Here is a 24,362-nt window from a genome sequence, read left to right on the forward strand (position 1 = left end):
AATTGTGTTACTTACAAACACATAGCCACCTGAATCCACCACATACTGCTCGCATTACAACTACCAGTAGTTTTGAAACTCAACTGTGAACTGAGCTGTTTTAAAGGAATAGTTCAACATTTTGCACAATAGGCTTATTTGGTATCTTTCTAAGAGTGAGATGTTCCAATGGACAGCACTCTCTAATGTATTTGAAAACCGTTCGTGTCTTCTATACACTGGCTTATCCATGTAAGATGGATGGATTTTTAATTTGGTTTTGTTGATGAATTCTTCTTGCTTCTTCGTGTAACAGTATTGTGGTTGGTTCCTTGAACAATTAAAAAGAGATACTTTCCATTGGGCAATGAAATTAAACATAATATTGTTGCTGTAGTGTATGTGAATGTCTCAATGCATGTCTTTCCCTTTTATGACACATGACAACTTTCTTCAGAATTATCTATAACAAAACTATGTAGAGCATCTTATAACACATTACACTAAAATGAAATAGAGGAGAAATGGTTCATTGTCAGATCAAGAGGCAAAGACCAAGACTATGAGAAAAAAACTGTTTATACATCCTGCACCATCTGGTCAGACAGACATCAATTTAATGAGGCATCAATAACAGCACAGACACTGAGCGATGTATAAAAGGACATTATTTATTTTCAAATAGATAATTGAGTGATTCCAAAGTTTCTGTAAAAGATTGTCGTACTAAAACACAGTTCTGTAGTCTTTAACTTGAATTGTACAAGTTTGACACAGTGAGCATAAAATACATGCACATATCTGTTCCTTTCACCAAAATAGAGGATTACAAAATATAGTGCTCAATATAAACATCTGTGGAGTTCTGTTTCGCCAGCTGACTTACTATTCATATTTCACAAGTTCTGAAAATGCGCATTTGAAATTATTCTTCCTCTGGGTGTTGTATATTAAAATAACGGAGCTGCTAAAGCTTAGCAAAAATAGACTCCGCAGTCTCTGTCAATGCTGCTCTCTGCATATTATTAGAGGTGTGCAGGTTCTGAATCTTCAACAGAAAATACTGATGTGTCATTGTTGGCTGAGGACACTGGTTGGGAAAAAACATCAAGTGTTTTTCTTTTTACAGCAGTAAAGACAAAACTAGGGTTTCACACCGATGACAAAGGAAAAGGTATTCTGAGTGACAGCCTGTTTGCAATTAATATCTGGAGAGTTTCTGGGCTGTGTGTGGTGGACTAATGCATGATCACACATTCCTGTTAAGTTTGCTATAATGAAAATAATAGGGCAACCTTGACAAAGGCCTCTTTTTACAGAGCAAAATTAAGCTATTTGGATTAGTTGAGAGCTTCAGTTCAGCTTGAGAACGTAAAGGGGACAGAGTGTAACCCTGGTGTGTGCCTTTTGTAACAGGAAAAGAATGGGAAATTGAAAGCACCAGCAGATAATTTGAAGCTCGACACACAATAGCTAGCAAAATGTGATCCGATCTATAAGGTTGATACATTTTCAAATTGTCAGTATATATTATCAGGATTAGGGAAGAAATGTTTCTTTTAATTCTGCTGAAAGTGATGGTTTCCCTTTAGAAAATAGTGATCCAAAGAGAAATAACAACACATATATATTAGTTTGTCAGACTTTGGTTTGGCATGGGGGTCACTTAATAGGCAGATGAGGTTGTGGGAGATTTCTAAAACTGATCTTTCATACATGTAATGCTTCCGGTCCACCGCGTCCAGTTTCCTTCTTTCTTTGATGTCTTGTGTTGTGTATGGCGTTTTTGTTTTGAAGAATTAGAGTCCCAAAGGCGAGACTAAACAGACTGCGGAACTGTGTTTTTCCTCAGTCTGTCAAACTGTTACATCAGAGTTTGGGTTCTAATGGGCCTCAGTGTTCCTGTGTAGACTGAGCACCGAATGTAAAAGGGAGCGATTAAACTGATTGCACAGCAGCCACGTATTTTTAATGTGTGATGTAATATTTGTCTGTAGTATTTGTTATGTTGTTTGGGTTAAATGTTGTGTTTTGCTATGTATGTGAAACAGTGTACATCTTAGGACATAAAAAAATTCCAGAAAAATATCAGTGAAATCAAAATCTTTCTTGATTATTTGATTTTTTCTAAATTAAAGCTACTACGTGTAGCATTTGAAAATGTCCAAATTTGGTGCCCCCTAGTGGTAGTAAGGTGGAGCTACGTTAAAATAATGATATTCATATCGCTATTTGGGAGTTTAAAAAATGGGCCGATAGTAATGTATTTTAACACGAACACAACATAAGCTAACGATCTTGATATGGGTGGGACATTTTACAATGTAAAAATCAACTTGTCAGTGCTCTCTGGTGGACAAACACAGTTTCTAAATGACCTCAAACCTTGTTTGGTATTTCTGTACTGCAATTTCTTGTTACTTACCAGCCAGCATATGCACCGATACCGATATGTCTACAATAAGCTAATATCGGCCGATACATCAGCCTGGCTGATTTGAGAAGGAAATGTGTCCACAACATCTTAGTGTCTCATTTCATTAAGTGGCTTATTTAACCAATTCCGTGTGCATTAAAATAACAAGATGACCTAAAGATTAGATCTGTAATTGATCATGCCTAATATACTTCATGAAGTTAGCAGGATATGTTGTATTGTTTAGCAGGACTGTATGAAACATTAGAGCAGTGTTCAGTTTATATCTCTACAGGGACTTAAGTCACTAAACCTACCAGATATGTTTTAACAGTGAACTTAACATATTCTAATTTCCAACGTCACTATTATATTTTATATCGGTCATTAGCATTGTATTTAAACTTTGTGACTTTTTGCACATCTGTTTCAGTTTGAATTTATCATAGAAGAACTAACATTTTGTTGTAGCTTCTCAACAGTGGGTTTATTTCGTTTTTCACATATATCCGTCAAAGTATCCGTATAATGTCATAGGGTCTGTGTGTCTGTGCATCCTATCCAAGGCTCTCCAGATAACCAGAGATTAGGCCGAATATTCATAACACATCCACATGAGGATTGACACACCCAGACCAAAAGTGTGTTCCAGCGCAAACAAGAGAACACACACCACCACAGCATTATTGTCAGCTACCGGCAGTTTACCACTGTGAAACTAGAGGCCAAAGTCTGCAACCAATCTTCACTGGATTTGGCTAATTTTTCTACAAACAAAAATATATGTCATCAGAACTATATGAAAGATGCTATAATTACATGTATTGTAAAATCTACACAGTGACTTTAAATAGGTTTGAAAATCAGGAATATCATCATTTCGATATAGCAAAATTGTATTTTAACCCTGACCCTATATTTTGAAAACTAAATATAAACTATACCATAGGTTTATTAATTCTATACCCAGATTTACGTGACTTATTGACAATCACTGGGGTCCTGGGAATTAATATTAAAACAGGGTGACAAACAAGAAACGCTAATTTCAACCATCAAGTCACAAAAACTCTCCAGTGATGATAGCTTAGGATATCTGTAAAGCCTGGTTGTGGTATAAGAAAACAAATGCTTCTAAATCTATAGTAGAGCAAAGGAACACTCTGATTTACAGGCAGCAAATGGAGAAGCTCTGAGAGAACCATGTGGGAGGCAGAAGAAACTAAACCTTTTTAAAAAGGGATCTAACATCAGTGAGTTTCACCACAGGGTCCCTTCTCTCTGTATCAATCTCCTCTATTGGGACATAATTGTGTAGAAGCTAAAGGAAAAATAAATTATAGTGAATTGATTTTCCAGTGACAGATGACTAATGTCAGACAGGCTGATAAACAGAATGGAGAGGTCCTCAGTTCCCCTCAATGAGTCCACAGCAGCTCTGCCTCTGACAAAGTGCTCTGACGTCCTCTTCTGGCAGCTTCAGGTAGGTAACGTACAACTGATCACAATAGTTCCATTTGTTCAAGTTCACTACCTGCCCAGGCTTTGTAAACTGCCAAGAATAATTTAACTGGCCAAAATAATTACTATAGATATAGAATCTACTGCTTTACTTGCTCAGTCACATAATTTGGATCCAAAACCCTTCCCACATATAGGATTTATTGCCAAAGACTCAAGCAGCCTACTTCTTCACAGTATGAGTATAGCTTATAGTGTTTTTGCCATTTTGAGTTCTGTCACTCTCAAAAGCACCTTAAATATCATCAACTGTAAGCTATAAATAAGTTCAACAAATGGAGTGAGAGGTTATCTAGTCAGTCTGCTCCGATGAAGAAACGATGGTTTAGTTCTAGTGTTCAGTTGTTTAACAGCAAGGACCCTGACTGGTTGTGCCAATCACTATCAGCAAAATTAAATAACATTTTTCAAAGAAAAAGGCCACTGATGCACCCTAATGTCCCCTTTAGAGAACGAGAATATTACAAGATTGTCTAGTGCAAACAATTATAACGGCCTAAAATTAAATGTTGGTCATCAACAAAAGTAAAGTAAGGAAAAATCTTTTTCTTTTTTACAATTTGAGTCTCATTTTGGTCATTATTTCTAGCTGGTTATGATGACATTTAATGACAAACTACATTGCTAGGGTCTGGTGAAGCAGAGTTGCACAAGGCAACCACTAGAGTTGTCAGGTTTAAAGTCCACAGTTTAACTATATTATCTAAACCCCTTATCTGAAGTCAAGCTGAAAATTAATCTCAAAGTGATTAACCAAACTGTCCTTTATAATGGCCCGTCGTACTGTACCTTACAGAAGTACTTTGTTGTTCAACCTTGATTCAAAGCTAGTGCAAGACTAACATTTCAGAATTGCTCTACTGCTTACACTACAAGACATTGTCTTTTTTATGTTGATAATATGAAGGTGAACAAACTAAAAAAATTATCCCTGTTAACGTGTACTGATTGTTCCAGTTTAGGGCTGCATTCTCTTTTGTCCCACAATCAGAGTCATTGAATGCAGCATTGGCCAGTCTGACCTGTGACCCAGATGTCAACAGGTCAATAAAAAGGTCAGCAATCATTCGTTCTGTCTCTTTGCTCCTGGAATCCTTCACTGCTGTGGACAGCTGTGGCTGGCTCCCTCTCAGTGAGGCCTGCGGAGAACTCTCTCCTCCTGGCATCGCCGTGTAATCTGCTCGGAGCAGAAACGCGCAGCAGAACTGAACTCTCTCTTACCACAGCGACCTGCATAAGATTTCTGCCATTAAGGTAAACGCAAACAGCTGCTACACAGAAAGCCTCCCCGCTAACTTCACATGCTAACAGGAGTACGAAGCAAGTTAACGCCGAGCTGTTAACTCTGTAAGGACAACCACAGGCGGAGCAACCGGCTTCCTCCAACCTCTACAAGGGGACACTACGCAGCAAAAGACACTTTCACAGCGGAACCACAATTCTTCCCAGCTTGGCTCGTCTACAGCAGACTGACCGCCAGCTAACAGCAGCACCAAAGCCACCTCTCTTTCCCTCCCACGGACGTAACAACTGGGAACAGCAAAGAGTAACAGTGTACTTGGCTAAGCACAGGACTGTTTAGTTCATGATGTACATGTAGTGATGCGTTTTTCTGGGGTTTTGTTGTTGTGAAGTGTTTATCTGTTAGGTTATTTTGGTAGCCAGATGCTAAGTTGATGTTAGTTTATCTTATGCTCCACACAGACAGAGTCTTTGCATGCTAACTAACTCCAAATCCTTTATCCTACTAGCTATTGGTGGTAATTCTGGTTATAGTTATTAATTTAATTATTAATCTGAGTTCCAAATTGATTGTTTAGTGTATTTTATGAGACTCAATCAATTAACTGGCATCATTTCTCTTCTTTAAGACGAGTGGTGCCCCTAAGGACTTTATTAATTAATGTTATTTATGATTTATCTTTTGATAATTCTTTTGAGTCTCTCTAAATAATATTAAAATGGTACGGTCTAGACCTGCTCTATAAGAAAAGTGCAATGAGATAACTTCTGTTATGAATTCGCGAATTTTTAATTAAAAATAAAATTGAATTAATTTTGATAGCCATAATTAATTGCTCGACCCTACACAAGTGGGTGCCCCCCTTTAACCATTGTAAATCCCAACACATGGCATGAGCGCAAATTCTGTGCCAAGGGTTTTTGACTCAGATCACAAAAATGTGTCTAGGATTGGGAAATTATGCAAACTGTGTTTCCAATACAGCGAAAAACTTGTTCAAGTTTGGTTTCATGTACAAATAAGTGGTTTAAATAATTGGGTTAAACTGTGGATTTACTTAAAACTTGTCTGATTGCTTGTGCTGCTGCCCTGTCGGACTTAACTCTGTAACTACCTGTGTTAGTGAGTAAAATATTATCCGAACTTACGGAAATGATGGCCAAAACTATTAAAAAAAAAAAAAAAAAAAACTTAAGCGTTTCCCCTTAAGTAGGTCATGTGCTATCTTGTCATTTTGTGTAGTAAATCTATGTATAGGTGTGAACACAATGACTTTTCCTGGCTCTGTATTGTAAATATACAAGTAACAGCATGCAATGTTGTGGTTGGCGCATTCTTGCCTCTATTAAACGACACCTGAGTGTTGGAATCATACACTCCCTTCAAGTAAAGGCAATATAACTGAAACAAGAGTGTAGGAGCAGTAGGCATAATCATAGCTTTTAAATCTACAGATATACTGTGTAAGAGACATCTTAAGAAATTGTAAAACCAAATTTTGATAATGACTGGTTTAGAGACTGTTAGCTGCTCAGAATGGATATACTGGAATGGAAAAACTCTTAGAAACTGGCATATGAAAACAGGGCTTAGAGGCCATTTTAGGTCCACAAAGTAAAGATCTTCACTTTAGGTTGACAACATATAACAATCTCCAGTTTTAAGACCAAAACATACTCTGTGTAAGAACACGAATGCAGACGCTTCAGGCTACACAAACTCAAATTCAGGAGTTGCAGCGTTAAAAAATATGTCCCATAAAATTTGGACAGCTGTAGACTCATGGCCACCAGATGCACACGCCCTTTTATACATACTAAAATCGGGGGTCTGCATACGCAGATGCATTCCACACAGGCACACTAGAAAACAAGATGTGCAGTCAGTGTACTTGTAGTGCATACAGTCCACGCGGTTAGAAATTTTGTGTTACGCACGAACATCTGCACAAGGGACATGAGCAGATGATGAAATTTACATGCGGACCCTCGCGGCAACCATGAACTTGCCTTCAGTGCCCAGTCACACCAGAAAGAGGCACAGGGAAATTCATTTGCATGTTCTCAGTCATAGAAGTAACTACTTTGCGTTCCCTTGTTTTCATTTTAATTCTTTTGTTATTTTAATTTGATTTGATTAAAGACAACTTTCTTTAGTAGTAATAACTATGTGAGTATAATATAAACTAAAATAAAGTTTTAAAACTAGATTTTGAGACAGAGTCCGCGTAGAACGCAGAACTTAGTTGATATTGAACAGTGAGGCACTTTCACACCTATAGTTCGGCTCATTTGGTCCGGACCAAGAAATCACTTGTCACGCACTTTTTAAATGAACTTAATAAACTGCCAAAGTACATGGATAATGCAAGCACAACACACCACCGTTTTAACTGCTTTCGACTGTGTGATTGATCAGGTTGTTTACCAGAGTTTGACTGACAGCTTTCACTTTCAGCCCAAATAAACTGCACTACACAGGCAAACACAGAAGGGTTTGTTTTAACAAAACCGAACAGGTGTGAAAGCATCCTAAGAGGTGCAAATTAATCTAACCAAATTTGCAATTAATCAAATTACGTAAAACCAACCGATAAAGTGAACCTGGGGCCTTTTGGGTCCTTGGGCAGTTGCCTGCCTTGCTCAGTTGGTAATCCAGCAGTGATCAGAGGTCAGTACCAACAAGCAGGTTTGCAACTTATCAATGGCGCAAATTCACAAAGTTGAACTCTAATATATTGACTTTGCCTCCACAAGCTAAACATTAGAAATGCTGGTGTGACTAGCCCCTTAACATAATTAAAGAGTGAGCTTTAGCTTGAAGTGCTACAAGCAACAGGATAAAACTGTGTGCTTTGACGGTTTTTGGTTTTTCACAACTGCCATGGCAGCCCAGTTTCACCACTCTCTGTATGACCCACTTGAGGAATCATGTGTTTTGCCTCCTGAAGGACATAAGAGTACACCTTACGCTGGTTGTATGTACAACCAGTTTGTCATTTGTGTCCGTGCACTTAAAGAGATTATGTATTGGGCATTATGAACAAGCTATCCCGTCACCCACCTTCACCAACAAAACAACTACCAGCACTAAAACATGCAGAGGTATATAAATAACCATTAATATATCATACAAAACACTGACCGATTCCAGCAGAATGTTTCTCTACAACAGCAGAGTCCTGGTGTCTAAATTTAAATAAAGAAATAAATCCAGCTTAAATGTCACTTTTAAAAACAAGCCCATAACATTAAAAACTATAGATGATGTAGATTGCATTCCTGTGACCATTTTGCGTGTGTATTTTTCCTATTTCAACATTACACCAACATTTCGGTACTTCAGTGCAGCTACAGCAGGGTTATTTGCAAAGATGCTAACATCTCTATGAGCCTCTATAGACCAGAATGCAGTGCAGCCTTAAGACATGTTAAGTTTTTAGTAAGGGTTGTAACTCACTGTCTTCACTGGTAAAACGGTTTTAACCCCCTTTGCTGAAAGCAACAATTTCCATGTCTCACTCAAGAGAGGCTCAAAGGCATTAAAGGATAATTCTGGTTTATTACAACTTGGTAGAGTTCTGTATGGGCCTAAAATTGGGAACCAATCCAGGCCTATACCCAGATTCAACTGAACCCAACTTGTACTGTCAAATTTAAAATTCGAACCTGACCCGAGACTTGAAGATCTATATATATATATATATATATATATATATATATATTTTTATTTTGTTTTTTTCATTTGTTACTGACCATTTGCTCACCAGGGTTAAGTGACAAATTACATTTGAAAATAACCAAACCTGAACCCAAGTCCGAAGCTTGTACAACAAAATGGCCCCAACCCGAAACCCTATACTTTGTCGAGACTTGTCCCATAGAAGAACTCTACAACTCGGGTCTTATTTTCATAGTTTTGGCTATTGGTTAAGAGGTGGTGTGAAACATGAGCAGTCAGATGATCAGACAGGTTGTGAACAAACCAACAGTTTATCTAGATTATCTTAACCACTTTATTAAAGGTCAAACTGAAAGTGCGCGCACCTGAAATGTCCGTAACAATTTAAGCCTGCCCTATACTGGATTTATTTGGCCAATAACAATATCAACCTTTTACCATATAAAAACATCTGATAAATTGGCCAATGTTGTTTTAACATAAACTTTTGGACGTGCCATACAGCAGTAAGGTATGGTAGCCAGAAAGTGCTGATCCAGGGAGCCAATATGATAAAATTGCTTCTTTTCGGCAGCGCTGATGCTGAAAAATAGGATGAATCCGTAGCCTGTGGCTCGGTGGTGTCTTCAAGTGGCTTACATAGAAAAAGATTTATACCGGCCATGTCAATGTATTGGTTTGTGTCCAGCAGTTATCAGTCATTGCACAGGAAAACCATGTACACTAGAGCTGAAACGATTAATTGATTAATCAATTAGTCGATCAACAGAAAGATAGCTGACAACTATTTTGATAATAATTGAATAGTTTTAAGTAATTTCTTAAGAAAAAATCCCAAATATTACTATACACTGTTGTTCCAGTTTCTCTGAAGTGATGATTTGCTGCTATTCTCCGTTCTAGATTTTTGCAAAATGAATATCTTGGCCTTGTCACCTTGGCCTCTGTGAAATTGTGACAGGCATTTTTCATGATATTTTATGGGCCAAACAATCAATTAATTGCAAAAATAATCAGCAGCTTAACGGATAATTAAAACAATCGTTACTTGCAGCCCCAATGTATGCGCATAACTACTACAAGTAAAGTAGGTCAAAGTTGAACCAGGAAGTTCTATATATTGCAATAAACCAGAACCATCTTTTAAAAAGATGAGGCAGGCTGAGTGGAAAATGAGTACACCAAAAAGGTACATTATGATGCTTCATCACAAATTGATGAGATCTAACAGCGTAAGAGGATCTGAGCAGGAATTGTCCTTCAGTGTTATAACTACACTAAAACCACGTATCAGGGTGGCAGCATAGGCCAAAGATTACCGAAGCTGTCCTGGAACTGGATGTTCTTGGGCTCACTCCCAGCAACATAAACCTCCACCTGCTTAAACTGAGTCACTCTGTATAAGAGCATCAGCTGATTAAATGAAATATGTCACACAAATGCATTGACATATCAAGGGTCCATAGACCATAGAAAATGGCTACAGATTTCCCCACCTCTCCATGGCAACTTAGCCCACATGGCTGTTAGCGCTGTCGGTCCAAACTGGACCTGACCTGAACTCTAACTTGGAAAAAAAAAAAAAAAACCTCAACTGCATTATCAGTGGATGGTGACATGACAATAGCAGAGAAGTGTGTGGGAGCAGGGATCAGGAGAGGCAGAGGGAGCTGGGGGAGGAGGTGAGGGTGCAGACTGGTGTGGGGAGGCCGTAGTACGAGGGGTCAGTGAAGGGGAAGAGGAAGAGGAGGAAGAGGAGGACCCCTAGCAGGTAGGAGGAGAGGATGGTGAGGCGGTGGGGGTGCTCCAACGCTGTGCTGATGGCAGGGAAACCCATGTAATTACAGAAGGAGTGGCAGAGCACTGGACCCATAAGGTGACCTGCAACACATAGGAAGAGGAAACATTAACATTGTAGTTGACCAGTATACAGCAGGGGTGTAAGGGTACATGGATTCAACCCGTACCATTTGGTACAGGATGTCCGGTTCAGTATGTGACTTTTTTTTTTTAGTTCTATATGAACTGTGAGCTTAATTAATGAAAATTAGCTTAATACAGACTAACTGCAACCAGGTAACAACCATGTTGCAGGTGTTGTCTGTATGGCAAAACAAATGAGAAACCAGAGTTAGAAGAGCCGCTGACGTCATTTAGATCATTGTTTGGGAGTATTATGGGGTTTTAAGTTATAGCAACACTGGACAGAGTATACACTGGAAAGAGTGGTGGATTGGACAAAAACTATGTTCTGACATTTTTGAATCAAAGTTGGATATGTCTCTGGAAACTCAAAAAAACATGCTAAACCATTTGTGATGGCATCATCCTAATGCATCTAAGGACTTAAACCCTGCAATAATGTTCATTCAGGTGTGGATTTAGCCAGTCCATTTTGTTCCTGCCCTGTATAAATGAGCACTAGCTGCAGTCATCCAGGAATTATCCACTGTTTATATCTGCTTATATACATACCATCATGAGTATTATGTGATTCAGTGTACAATTTAAACATAGATGATATTGAAAAAACTAATTTGAAACAGATGTTGCCTGATACTCAAGGGTTAATTAAATATTTCTTGTCCCAAATTGGTCTACACCCGGTTGCAGAAGATTTTCTTCCCATATAAGAACAAATTCTTTGGTAATCCGTAGGTTTTAGTGGGAAAACAATCAAATTTAAGGGTTGGTAATGGCATCCAAAAGCTATAAAGCTAAAATACAGAATGCTGTTCATAAGTACAGTGGTGTGAAAAAGTGTTTGCCCCCTTCCTGATTTCTTATTTTTATGCATGTTTGTCACACTTAAATGTTTCCGATCATCAAACAACAAGTAACACAAGTAAACACAAAATGCAGTTTTTAAATGAAGGTTGTTATTATTAAGGGAGAACAAAATCCAAACCTACATGGGCTTGTGTGAAAAAGTGATTGCCCCCTAAACCTAATAACTGGTTGCTCCACCCTTAGCAGCAACAACTGCAGTCAAGAGTTCGCGATAACTTGCAGTGAGTCTTTTACAGTCCTGTGGAGGAATTTTGGCCCACTCATCTTTGCAGAATTGTTGTAATTCAGCCACATTGGAGGGTTTTCGAGCATGAACTGCCTTTTTAAGGTCATGCCACAGCATCTCAATAGGATTCAGGTCAGGACTTTGACTAGGCCACTCCAAAGTCTTCATTTTGTTCTTCTTCGGCCATTCAGAGGTGGACTTGCTAGTGTGTTCTGGATCATTATCCTGCTGCAGAACCCATGTTCACTTCAGCTTGAGGTCACGAACAGATGGCCAGACATTCTCCTTCAGGAGTTTTTGGTAGACAGCAGAATTCATGGTTCCATTTATCACAGCAAGTCTTCCAGGTCCTGAAGCAGCAAAACAGCCCCAGACCATCACACTACCACCACCATATTTTACTGTTGGTATGATGTTCTTTTTCTGAAATGCGGTGTTACTTTTACGCCAGATGTAATGGGACACACATCTTCCAAAAAGTTCAACTTTTGTCTCGTCAGTCCACAGAGTATTTTCCCAAAAGTCTTGGGGATCATCAAGATGTTTTCTGGCCAATATGAGACGAGCCTTAATGTTCTTTTTGCTCAGCAGTGGTTTTCGTCTTGGAACTCTGCCATGCAGGCCATTTTTGCCCAGTCTCTTTCTTATGGTGGAATCATGAACACTGACCTTAAATGAGGTAAGTGAAGCCTGCAGTTCTTTGGATGTCATTGTAGGGTCTTTTGTGACCTCTTGGATGAGTCGTCGCTGCGCTCTCGGGGTAATTTTGGTTGGCTGGCCACTCCTGGGAAGGTTCACCACTGTTCCATGTTTTTGCCATTTGTTGATAATGGCAAAAACATGGAGTCCCAAAGCTTTAGAAATGGCTTTATAACCTTTTCCAGACTGATAGATCTCAATTACTTTCTTTCTCATTTGTTCCTGAATTTCTTTAGATCTCGGCATGATGTCTAGCTTTTGAAGATCTTTTGGTCTGAATCCTATTGAGATGCTGTGGCATGACCTTAAAAAGGCAGTTCATGCTCGAAAACCCTCCAATGTGGCTGAATTACAACAATTCTGCAAAGATGAGTGGGCCAAAACTCCTCCACAGTGATGTAAAAGAGTGCAAGTAATCGCAAACGCTTGATTGCAGTTGTTGCTGCTATGGGTGGCCCAACCAGTTATTAGGTTTAGGGGGCAATCACTATTTCACACAGGGCCATGTAGGTTTGGATTTTGTTTTCCCTTAAAAATAACATCCTTCATTTAAAAACTGCATTTTTTGTTTACCTGTGTTATCTTTGACTAATATTTAAATTTGTTTGATCTGAAACATTTAAGTGTGACAAACATGCAAAAAAATAAGAAATCAGGAAGGGGGCAAACACTTTTTCACACCACTGTATAAGATGTAAATGAAAGCTCCTCACCTGTTCTAATGAAGATGAAGGCAGTATAGGCCCCAAACACTGCTGTGTAGGAGAACTGGAACACTGTTGTAGACCAGAGAAGCATGGATTATCATCAGTTTCTTCCTACTACTGTATCGCCAACTCTGACAGTGTGACGCAGTCACAATGAATGCACTGTACTCTGAACAGATGACATCATTAAAACATACCAGTTCTCACCTGCAGAGAGAAAGATCCCTGAAAGCGTCCCCTGTCTGAACCTCAGCAGCTCGATCACATGATGGAAGTGAGCTGAAAGAGATGACAATGTTAGAAACTCAGAAATGCATCACCATGAATCAACTGTGCATCAAATGTTGGGGATTTACATCAGCAATGTATCTGCTGCTTTCAAAACCATGTACTTTAGATAGTAGTGTCAGTGTTCTAGAACACTACCACTACCACTACTAGAATAGAACAGTGTTCTTCTGAGGTGCAGTTTAACACCTGACTGGTTCATCATGTAGTGGTATGGGATGACTCCATCTGTTTCTTAGCATCCCTGCTATCATTTAGTCATTTACCAAACTAAAGGTCTGACAGCACCCTTAAAAAAGGACCATACAGGTGATGTTTTACGTTTAAGCCCATTTACAACCAATGTACAACAGCTAATCATTTTGTAAACTAAGCTGTTGTGTTTTACACTTTTGGTTGTGTTTTTCCTACTTTTCCAGGCAGCCACTGGTTTCCATTCATTTCCATATAGTACAGAAATAAATCAGACTGTTCAAAAGTGTTTGAGTTGATTAATCCATCACAGTGAACATTAAGTATGCATTAAAGCTGCATTGCCACTTGGGAACAGTAGAACAATTTGAAAACACAGCACTGACATACCGTATTATCACCTTGTAAAGTTGATATGGCTAACGTGTAAGCCAACTGTTGCAGACAGAGAGCAACATGATCATCCCATTGGACTTGTCTGTCTGTGTCCGCCTGATGAATGTAAGTCCAATATTCACTCTCCATTTAGCTCTGGTTTGGTCTTCACTAACTCCTGAGAAAAATATCTGCTGAGCAGGCAGTGTACAGTGGGTTTATCAGAGCTTGAAACAAGGTTGATGAGAGCGGAGAGACTGAACCAAAAGAGTAAAGTTTGGGGCCATAAAACCAAAACAATGAGCTCAAAAAGGCTAAAAAGCTCTGTAGAGCTAAAGGGGAACTGCAGAGATGATGATAAATCTCTGCAGGGTTGTCACTACAAGTGACACCTTTAGTATTATGCATAGTCATTTAATCCATTATTAATATGAAAATATTAATTAGAGCAGCTTTAAGTTTAGTAAAACATACATTATCACCTCATGGTAGTGCAGTTTAATTGTGGATTAATTTGAAAAGTCAACACAGCATTACCATGCAAAGATACTCACTATATGGCCAAAAGTATGTGGACATGGTTTCGTATATTTTTGGTCTGTGTCTGTTTTTTTCTGGTTTGGGCGTCTTAGTTCCAGAGAAGGGATTTTTTAATGTTCCAAGAAATGGTTTTCCCAGTTTGGTGTGGAAGACCTTGACTGAGAGCCCTGATCTCAATTCCATCCAACACCTTTGGGATGAAGTGCAATGCCGACTGCAAACCAGGCCTTATAGCCCAACATCAGTGTTGGACCTGATGAGGAGTCTAATATAGCAGCAGATTATGGTTACATGGTTTTGGAATGATCTTCAACTATCACATATGTGGGTGGAATGTTCGAGTGTCCACATACTTTGTTCAGATGTCTATGTATGTTTGGCCATGCAGTAAGTTTTAAAAAACTAATTAACAACTCAAGCAAGTGTTAATTGTCCAGTAATTCATTTTCGTACCATATGAAAATGAATGGCAGCTTGGAACGGTGGGAAAAATACATATAAATATCTAAAACTACACAGCAAGTGTTTGAAAAAGGTTGGTAAAAATGTAAAAAAAAAAAAAAATATATATATATATATATATATATATATATATATATATATATATATATATATATATATATATACACACACAACTTTGCAGTTAAGCTGCTAAAACTTGCAAAATCCTGACATTCCCCTTGCTTTCCATCAAATAAAATAGATGCTTATTATACTACTACTACCCATAGATCAATTCTATGCTACAAATCACATTCCGGATTCACAAGCACTAAGAAACATTATGAATATATTTAAGTCCCTCCTTAGATTTTTACGGTGGATAGCCTAGAGATAAAGTCTGACACTGGCAGAACTCACCCACTCCAAAGAAGAGGGGGCAGGTGAAGATGGCAGTGGAAGGACCAGCACAGGGCACCAACATGGGCAGCATGCATGCCCTGAACACCAGCTCCTCTGTTAATGGTGCCACCACCTGATTCCTCAACCAGCGCATGTCACTGAAACACAACAACCAGAACCACGGGTCTGCAAGAAGACAGAAACAGATGAGGGGGTTATTTCCTCTGTTGTAGAGAAAGCACTTTATTAAAGTTTACATACGTGTTTTACACTCAAACAAAGTATTTTCCTGGAGCAAAATTTTTACTGTTATGTGGCTTTTGAGTGGTGGAAATACAACACAAAATGTAACAAATTCAAAGTTAAAATCCGTCAAAAGCATCAAGTTGTACCAAGACTTGGACCAAGTTTGAAATGGCCTTAAGATCCCTGATGTCATCAGGAAATAAAAAGGGACAAAATCATGCATGTTGGCTGTCTCACCAAAGGCCACTCGGATACCATCCATGAAGCTCCAGGGACAGTCCACAGCCAACTGCATGAGGGGGCCCAGAAACAGGACCTGCAGCACAGGACCACACACACACGAGAAACGTTCAACTTCAGGCAGGAGGTTGGATTTGACTGAAGTGTTTTATCACCATTTATGAAAAGAAACAGCTTATTACTATATCTCATGGTTACTGACAAAACCAATGAAAGCAATACCTGACATACTCGTAAAATATTAAATCTCTATCTATCTCTATCTCTCTCGATAGATAGATGCTGTGGCATGACCTTAAAAAAGGCAGTTCATGCTCGAAAACCCTCCAATGTGGCTGAATTACAACAATTCTGCAAAGATGAGTGGGCCAAAATTCCTCCACGGCGCTGTAAAAGACTCATTGCAAGTTATCGCGAACGCTTGACTGCAGTTGTTGCTGCTATGGGTGGCCCAACCAGTTATTAGGTTTAGGGGGCAATCACTATTTCACACAGGGCCATGTAGGTTTGGATTTTGTTTTCCCTTAAAAATAACATCCTTCATTTAAAATCTGCATTTTGTGTTTACTTGTGTTATCTTTGACTAATATTTAAATTTGTTTGATGATCTGAAACATTTAAGTGTGACAAACATGCAAAAAAATAAGAAATCAGGAAGGGGGCAAACACTTTTGCACACCACTGTATATACACATACATATCATAGAAGATTTGTTTCTTACCATGGTGAGCAGTAGAGGAAGTATGATGGCAGGAATGAGGCCTTCAAACCGGATCCCCATGAGAGCCAGTAATGATGGGTCAGTCTGACACACAAACACACACAGAACTACGTCAAAAGCCAGACTCTGTCAACAGTTAATGTGTCAGACAGCAACATGACGCAACAGCACATACACAGCCAATTTAACAAGTTTAATTCTCAGTTGTTAGAGTGGTCAGTGGTTTGAGACATGGACTCACCATGATACCTGTGAATTCTCTCCATGCCCACACAAAGAGAGGTGACAGGCCCGACACGATCAGTACACTGGTGAAGCGTCTCTTTATCACAGTGGGGTGATCCCTGAGAATGGACCAGTGGAGTCAATAATCACACCATCATCATCAGCACAGAGGACCGAGGACACAACTCAAGCTGCCACAACCAGCTGAGCAGCAATGACTTAAAGCAGCCAAATATTTTACCAGCCCTGACATGCTTTCATTGATTGATACAGAATGTTCCACCAATCTCCATTCAAAAATCTTATCGTTTTAATGCGTTTAGGCTTCTTGCTTTTCCTAGAAGAATACAAAAGGTGCTATACAAGTACAGTCCATTTACCATAAAACGGCAGACTGTTTTTGTATGGATTCGTCTTTTAAACAATAAAAAAAAAGATGAATCGTAAAAATAATCATCTGATAATAATTGTTAGTTATCAGGCAAAGTCAGCAGCTGCCCCAAAAGTCCCAGGTTCACTGCATGTCAATTGGTTTTTGATAATCTGATTTAATGCAAATTGGTAAAGCTGTATTTAAAAAAAGGTCTCCACTTTCCAAATAATTTCCCAGCAAAATTTCCTGAATAGAACATGTAATTTGGTCTAATTAGAAGAGAAAATATAGCAAGTACGAAACTGGTATATTACCAATGTAATTAACGCTGACTAATTGTTTGTGTTACCTAGAATATCTTTTAGCCAGTGGACAGCAGGTCAGCTGAACATGCAAACATGTGTTTACAGGTAAGCATACAACAGGTTGTTTTCACAGCAGACATTTTGACTTGTCATAGAAGGTCCAGAGCGACCAAAATGTTAGTATGATCAATAAATTGTGATGCTGAGCAAGAGCAGTGTGCAGGATCTTCATCAAAGTAGGAAACGCTGTTACTAATAACAGATGTCTCTGTTCTATTCAAGTGTCCCAGTAAGTCATGACAGTATGACAGTGAGCCAGCATGAACAATACCAGGACCCTGAAACTGAAGCAGCTAAATGAAATTCAGTCATCGATCATTCTGTCTTGTAGTGTAGCCCTGTGTCAAAATCTACTAAACCATGGTATCCTACTGTGTTGCCTAAAATAAAAAGCACCTCTGCTGTGAGAAAAAAAATATTACTTTTTTATGAAATATAATATTAGGCATATTAACAAGCAGTGGTGCAACATCACACAGCAAAGACCACATCTTTGGAGGACTCAGCTCAGCAGGTTATTATTTGATCAATCACATCATATGTTCACTTCACTGTGATCATTCCGGGTAGCATTTTGTAATTGCGGGAAAAAAGAGGTTTGGAAAAAGTCAGTCACAATCAGGTACTTGTGTGTGTGTGTGTATGAGAGAGAGAGAGAGAGAGAGAGAGAGAGAGAGAGAGAGTGTGAATGAGTTTATATTGAGCTCATATGGTGAGTATGGGCCAGGTAGTATTATGGTTTGTGGGTCTCTGGATAAACAATGAAGCTGCCATAGTCTGCCTCCATGGAACATTACATATACAATGCGCACATGTGGGGGTATGAGTAGGGACCTAACAGAAATATTTGCCTTGGGGCCCACTTAGTCCGGTTAGTCCGGCCATGGCTGTGCCAAATTGAGGAATTATTGGCTACATTGTTAAATGCTTCATTACAGTTCATAGAGTGGCGCTACTGGTGTCACGGTCAAATGCAGTAATGTTATGAGGAGTACCTGCCGTACCAATTATGATTTCTGTAATATGTGTTTGTGACTTTAATGTAAAAGCCCATTGAGTGCCTTGCCACAAACGTATAGATAGGTAAATCATGTCCGAATGAAGATAGTATAACTGAATCAAGTATTTTAGTAAAGAGCAAAAATCATATTGTAGGCTACTCATAGAGAGTGTATCTATCACACCGTCATCTTTGGCTCACCTCGGCAGGTCACTCCTCCACACGTATAAACTCCCAACATAAGAACAAGCCAGCAGCAGACAGGACAGCACTGACACCCAGCATAAACCTTCTGGAGGTCTGAAGTCGCCATTGCTGTGTTTCATTTCCTCTGTCACAAGGTTTGGTGATAAATCCTCCTCCCCTGCCATAACGACTGCCGGTTGAGACTTAACCAAACATCTACTCGGCACCGGGGCGGTTGTTGGACCATCTAACAAGATAAAACATCCACCAACATGAGGTGTGAAATTACAGTAACCTCCTTTCAAACCGTGAGCTAACGTTGCTAGATGCAATGCTAGCTTCTGCGGCGCTGTATAACGACGTCATCATATGTCGCCTTTTTTCTTCTTCTACTCCAAGGTTGTTGTTTCTTCTTCTTCTTTTAATGGCGAATTAGCAACCGGGCGGAGCATTATCGCCACCAACTGTAGTGTTACATTGTTCTTATATCCTTGCTATCAGTCCTGTGTTTTGTAGATAAGAGAAGAGATGTTTTAGAACCGAATTGCCAGATCCATTTGTCAAGGTTCAAGTGTTTAATCCCTTTGTATTCCAATTCATTCCTTAATAACTGTCTTTCGCTTGCATATTTAGGACAGAGAAGAATTTCATGATCCAGTCAGTCAGCGCCGCTCCCACCACGCGCATCACGCACTGTGCGTAGGGCACCAAGTGCTGAGGGGGCACCAAAAATAGCCTAATGAAATTTTTTTTTTTAAATGCCGGTATTATTTCATTAGCCTATAGAAATATTAGGCACATTTTAGCTATGTATATGTAACAAAAAAGGGGGAACAAGAAAGATATTTAATAATTGCTGTAGTCTAGTGCCCCCCCCCCGCGCCGGATGGTCCGTTCCGGTTGTTCGCGCGGGCGAATAATAAAGGAATTATGCTTAGGGCACCAAAATGGCTAGCAGCGGCACTGTCCACAGTCTCCATTTGATTGCAGACATCACATGTTCCGCTTGGATCTTTACACCATTGAGGTGAAAAGATGAATTAAATTCAGTGTGTCCCACTCTAATCCTACTAATCAGGCACTCTTCTCTCCTACTATTCCTGAACAAAGAAATCCTTTATCCAATTATACACTTTACCACCAACACCCATATTATCTAATTTTCTTCCACATCATATCCTATACTTTTTCTACATCAAAGAAAACAGCTACTACACCCTCTTTATTTTCTTGAGCTTTCCCAAAGTCAGATTCCAGGCGTATTAATGGATCTATAGTAATAATAATAATAATAATAACAATAATAAAACTTTATTTATAGAGCACTTATCAAAACAAAGTACAAAGTGCTTCACAAAGAGAGAAATAAAATACCACAGTGAACGTAAATAGTGAATAGTACTGTCCTCTTCTAAATCCACTCTGACATCATGAGGATAATGTGTAATTGTGTTATGTGTTACTGTATTTTGTTATCCTTCCCATAGTCTTGCATGTATGTGATGTTAGAGCTATAGGCCTATAATTATCTTTCCCAGGTTTCCCACTGAAAGCTTGCCTTCCTCCCAGACCTTATTATACAGCTCTATAGTTTTGCCAATGCAAACTCACTCAGATTAACTAACATTGTATAGCATATACTGTCTTTCACAGGACTCGTCTTTTTACATTTACTTAGGGCCCTTCTCACCTCATGGATGGTGAAAGGTACATCTAAAGTGCCCTGGTTCGCCTTCCTTTTCTCATATAGATTAGGATAGTTATCTAATGTTTGCTGTCTTCTGATCTTACCTGCTTCTGTTAAATTGTCTGAACTGTGAACTTTAACAAAGTTCTTAGCTAAAATTTCAAAATTCACCACTCCGGGACTCAAAGACGCCATCCTCCCTCCAAATCCACGTCCGCCAGGCTTCTTCTTCTTCTTCTTCTTTTAATGGCAAATAGCAACTGGCCGAAGCATTATTGCCACCAACTGTAGTGTTCTTATAGATAGGTAAAGACATGCTTCAAAACGGAATTTCCAGAACTATTTGCGAAGATCATTTTAAGGTCAATGTGTTTAATCCCTAGTTTGACAGTGGAAGCAATACAAACATTGTGGAGCACAATGTAAAACAAAATGGCATCCGTAACAATGCAGGAACACATAAAATAAGATGAATTAATCTATTGCCCCAGTCCATGCTAGAAGAGTTCCCAACACACCTGCCTCATGTAACTGCAATCACATGATCAGCATTTAACCAATCATATGAATGCTGATCATGGTTTCAACACTCATTTTGCCTTTATTTCAAAATAAGTGTGTACTGTTACTCAAAATAACTTCACCCAGGATTAACAAATCAATCGTCAAACTGCTTTCAAAGAACCAAATTAGCTGGACGAGAAAAAACAGGATCGTTCTAGCCTGATAACAGCATGTTAGCCTGAATTGCCCCCCCCCCAAAAGAAAAAAAATCAAACAACCATTGTCTGGTTTGCCCACTACCTCCTATACGCTCCTAAAATCTCCTAAAAATTAAAAGGCAGATCAGTTTTACATTCCTGACTACAAACGGGTCTTTCAATGGATGGCAGAGTTCTCTCTGAAGCTGTTGATATTATAATCTGTGCTATTATTGATTCACTTTTATTTAAACTTATCTAAAAAACTAATTGAATATGAAAAGACAAACTATCATTCAACAAAAGCCAGAGTGGGTTTAATGTATTAGATTCAATATGGTTATGCAAATGTGTCTCTAAACATAATTCTCCCATGCGCTACATCCCCAAATAGATTTTTGTGTGAGTTTGTGAGTGTGGTGGTCACCACCTTCTGTTAGCATGTATGTATAACCCAGTAAAACCTTTAGAATTTTCATAAACAAATGTTGATTTCTTTGAAACTGCTTTTAAGGAGAACTTTCTTATTCCTCCTTCTTTTCTGCTTTTATGTTGTTTTTATCTACGGTTTTATTTTATTGGTATTTCCTACGTTTTGGTAATCAGTGTTGGTAGATTTAGGATGGGAGTACTGTAATTTCCATATTTTTATGGATGAAAGCATTGAACCTTGACCTGAACTTTGGCCTATCTGTAACAATCATCACAATTTATATACTTGATTTAAAATATTTTAATTATTGGAGAAACAGCAGCATCAACTTTGTTATAGACCTTATGAATTGATATGGTAATATTTATTCTTACGACAAGTTCTCTTGAGTTACTGGAATAAACTTTCTTTTTTGTTTTTTTATTGGTGAAATAGAGTGTGACAAAAAAAAGTGACAAACATAATAGACATAATGGACAGACATACAGACAACAACAAAGCAGCTACAATGATGCATGTGATGATATGATAACAGGGAGTAAGTAGAGATTAGTTTAGATTAAGTTGGGGGTGTGTGTGTGTGTGTATGTTTGGATGAGAGGCAGTGTATGTGTGTTTAATGATCCTGAACGGGCTGGTGTGTAGAGTAAGGCATGTGTGGTGGGGAAAAAGAAGAGGTACACAGTGTTAATGTTATAGTGATAATAAATTATGTCGTAATGACAATATACAGAACAGTATAATAATAATAATAACCATTATTATAATTACAATAATACAGCAATGAGGAGTGAGACCAGTCCAGGACACCGGAGAAGCAACAGGCTCCCCCACCCGGCCCCCCAGCAGCACAACCGGAAGACCCAGTGGGAGGCAATCAAATAAATAAAGTAGATCAAAAATAATAATAATTACATCAACAACAACAACAGTAATAACAATAATAATAATAATAATGCAAATAATGGATATGTGTGTTTATGTATAATTGCTATATGGATTACGTTAACAGAATAGAAAGACAAGCATCAAAAAAATTTAATAGACAAACGTCAAGCAAGGACAAAGCAATGTGATACTACTAATAAATAAATATGATGTGTGCATACAGGGGAAAGGTACACATGGTTGGGTGTACTGGGATACTTAGAAGGCGGTTATCATGGCTGGGACCTGTCGTCATGTCGTCATGTACGTGGCATCGGCTTTTGGATGAGTTATAGTTTGAGTTTAGATGGGTTAGATTTCAATCAAAACTGATATTGTTTTTTCTGTAAGGTGTTATTCTCTCTATTGAAATGTGTTCTGTGAGTAGGTTGACCCAGTGAGAGATATGAGAAGATGTTTTAGTTTCCCAGTTTTGAAAGATTATTTTCTTAGCGATAGCTGTAAAAATGAGTAAAGGGTTTCTATATTTCAATGGGAGGGCAACTTGTGAGATGTCACAAAGGATGTATTGGTGCGCCATCTTGTATGAGGCTTAATATGTGCTTGGGTGGTGCTTACAAGAAAAAAGTCAATTCTGGAGGAGGGTTTATGAAGCGAGGAAAAATAGGAATATTCTTTCAATGATAGGTTTCTCATTCTCCAACTATCACCAAGTCCACAATCATCCATGTATTGGTTTATTATGTCAGTGGAGTGCCAGTCTCTTGAGCTACCGGAGGTACTTGAGCGGTCAATTGTGGGGTTGATAACAGTATTATGATATTTGTTGAGTGGCATGGTAAGGAGAAAAAGTTGTGAAAAAAGGATGGGTCATCATTGTTGGGTTCGTAAATGTGGTGTGGTTAATAGATGCATTAATGATGATAAACCTGCCATCTGGAGCAGTAATAGATGTGTTGTGGGCAAATGGTTTACTGTTGTATGTTGATGAAAGTGTTTTATCCTTGTTTGAATTTGCGATATTGTAGTTCTGAGTTTGTTAAGTGTGTTTGAAATAATTTGGATCAGATGATCGATGATTTGAATCCTTTTAGACTGCGGATGCCACATGCACTCCATGTTACCGAGCTGAGGTTTGCATGGCTGCGTGTTAAGTATGTCTTACTGTGAAAGAAGGGGAGAAGGGAGAGGCAAAGGGAAAGTAGATAGAAGATGGGGGGGGGCTTATTATACATATAACATACCCTACAACATACATACATGTGGCTGGACATAAAAGTGAGTGGTGAAGACAGGACATGAACAACAACAACATGAGGTGAACAAAGGCAGGGAGGGGCATTGGTAAGTGCCTTACCGCAGAGTAGCAGACTTCCCTGCACACAGCAGTGATGCGGGCCGCAGGTTACTGACAGTCCATCGTCAGGCTTCTGTTAGGCTGGATATCTCAGTTTATTTTAGTTCATTTAGAAGAGCCATGGCGTGATTTTCGTGTTTATATGAATAACTGTCCATCGATATAAAGCCTGTCACTACATGTGACGCACGTTTGTTGTTTTTTCTGTTTTCCTTTAATATTGGGTACAGTATTTCCCGCCGTTGGTTTATTTCCCTCGGGTATTGACCGTTCAGTCCGAATGTCGTGGCTTTTAAGTTCCTTTGCTTTGCTTCTGACCTGTTCTTTTTGCCGAAAGTGTTCGAATATTGCGACGATAGGTCGAGGTCCTTAGTCTGATCGTTTCCCGAGGCAGGGATCTCTGTGGTCATTTTAAGTGATGAAGTCAGGAAGTCTTCGA

At 38.9% G+C, this 24,362-nt stretch overlaps 1 protein-coding gene across 2 annotated transcripts; it reads right to left on the reverse strand.

Moving 5' to 3' along the window:
• Positions 1 to 634: 634 nt before the first annotated feature.
• On the reverse strand, positions 635 to 24,061 carry rce1a (Ras converting CAAX endopeptidase 1a). Of its 2 annotated transcripts, none has more exons than XM_044185172.1 (8): positions 23,924 to 24,061; positions 16,950 to 17,052; positions 16,709 to 16,792; positions 15,984 to 16,062; positions 15,519 to 15,686; positions 13,470 to 13,541; positions 13,269 to 13,331; positions 635 to 10,721 (listed from the first exon to the last, which is right to left on the reverse strand). In XM_044185172.1, exons 2-8 carry the CDS (start codon positions 16,950 to 16,952, stop codon positions 10,492 to 10,494), a joined length of 699 nt encoding a protein of 232 aa, XP_044041107.1. In that variant the 5' UTR covers positions 16,953 to 17,052; positions 23,924 to 24,061; the 3' UTR covers positions 635 to 10,491. The 2 variants fall into 2 exon arrangements, with proteins under 2 accessions (XP_044041107.1, XP_044041106.1); XM_044185171.1 differs by lacking the exon at positions 23,924 to 24,061 and adding an exon at positions 18,873 to 19,545.
• Positions 24,062 to 24,362: the final 301 nt, after the last annotated feature.

The sequence above is a fragment of the Siniperca chuatsi genome, linkage group LG22 (assembly GCF_020085105.1).
Source record: "Siniperca chuatsi isolate FFG_IHB_CAS linkage group LG22, ASM2008510v1, whole genome shotgun sequence".
NCBI lineage: Eukaryota > Metazoa > Chordata > Actinopteri > Centrarchiformes > Sinipercidae > Siniperca > Siniperca chuatsi.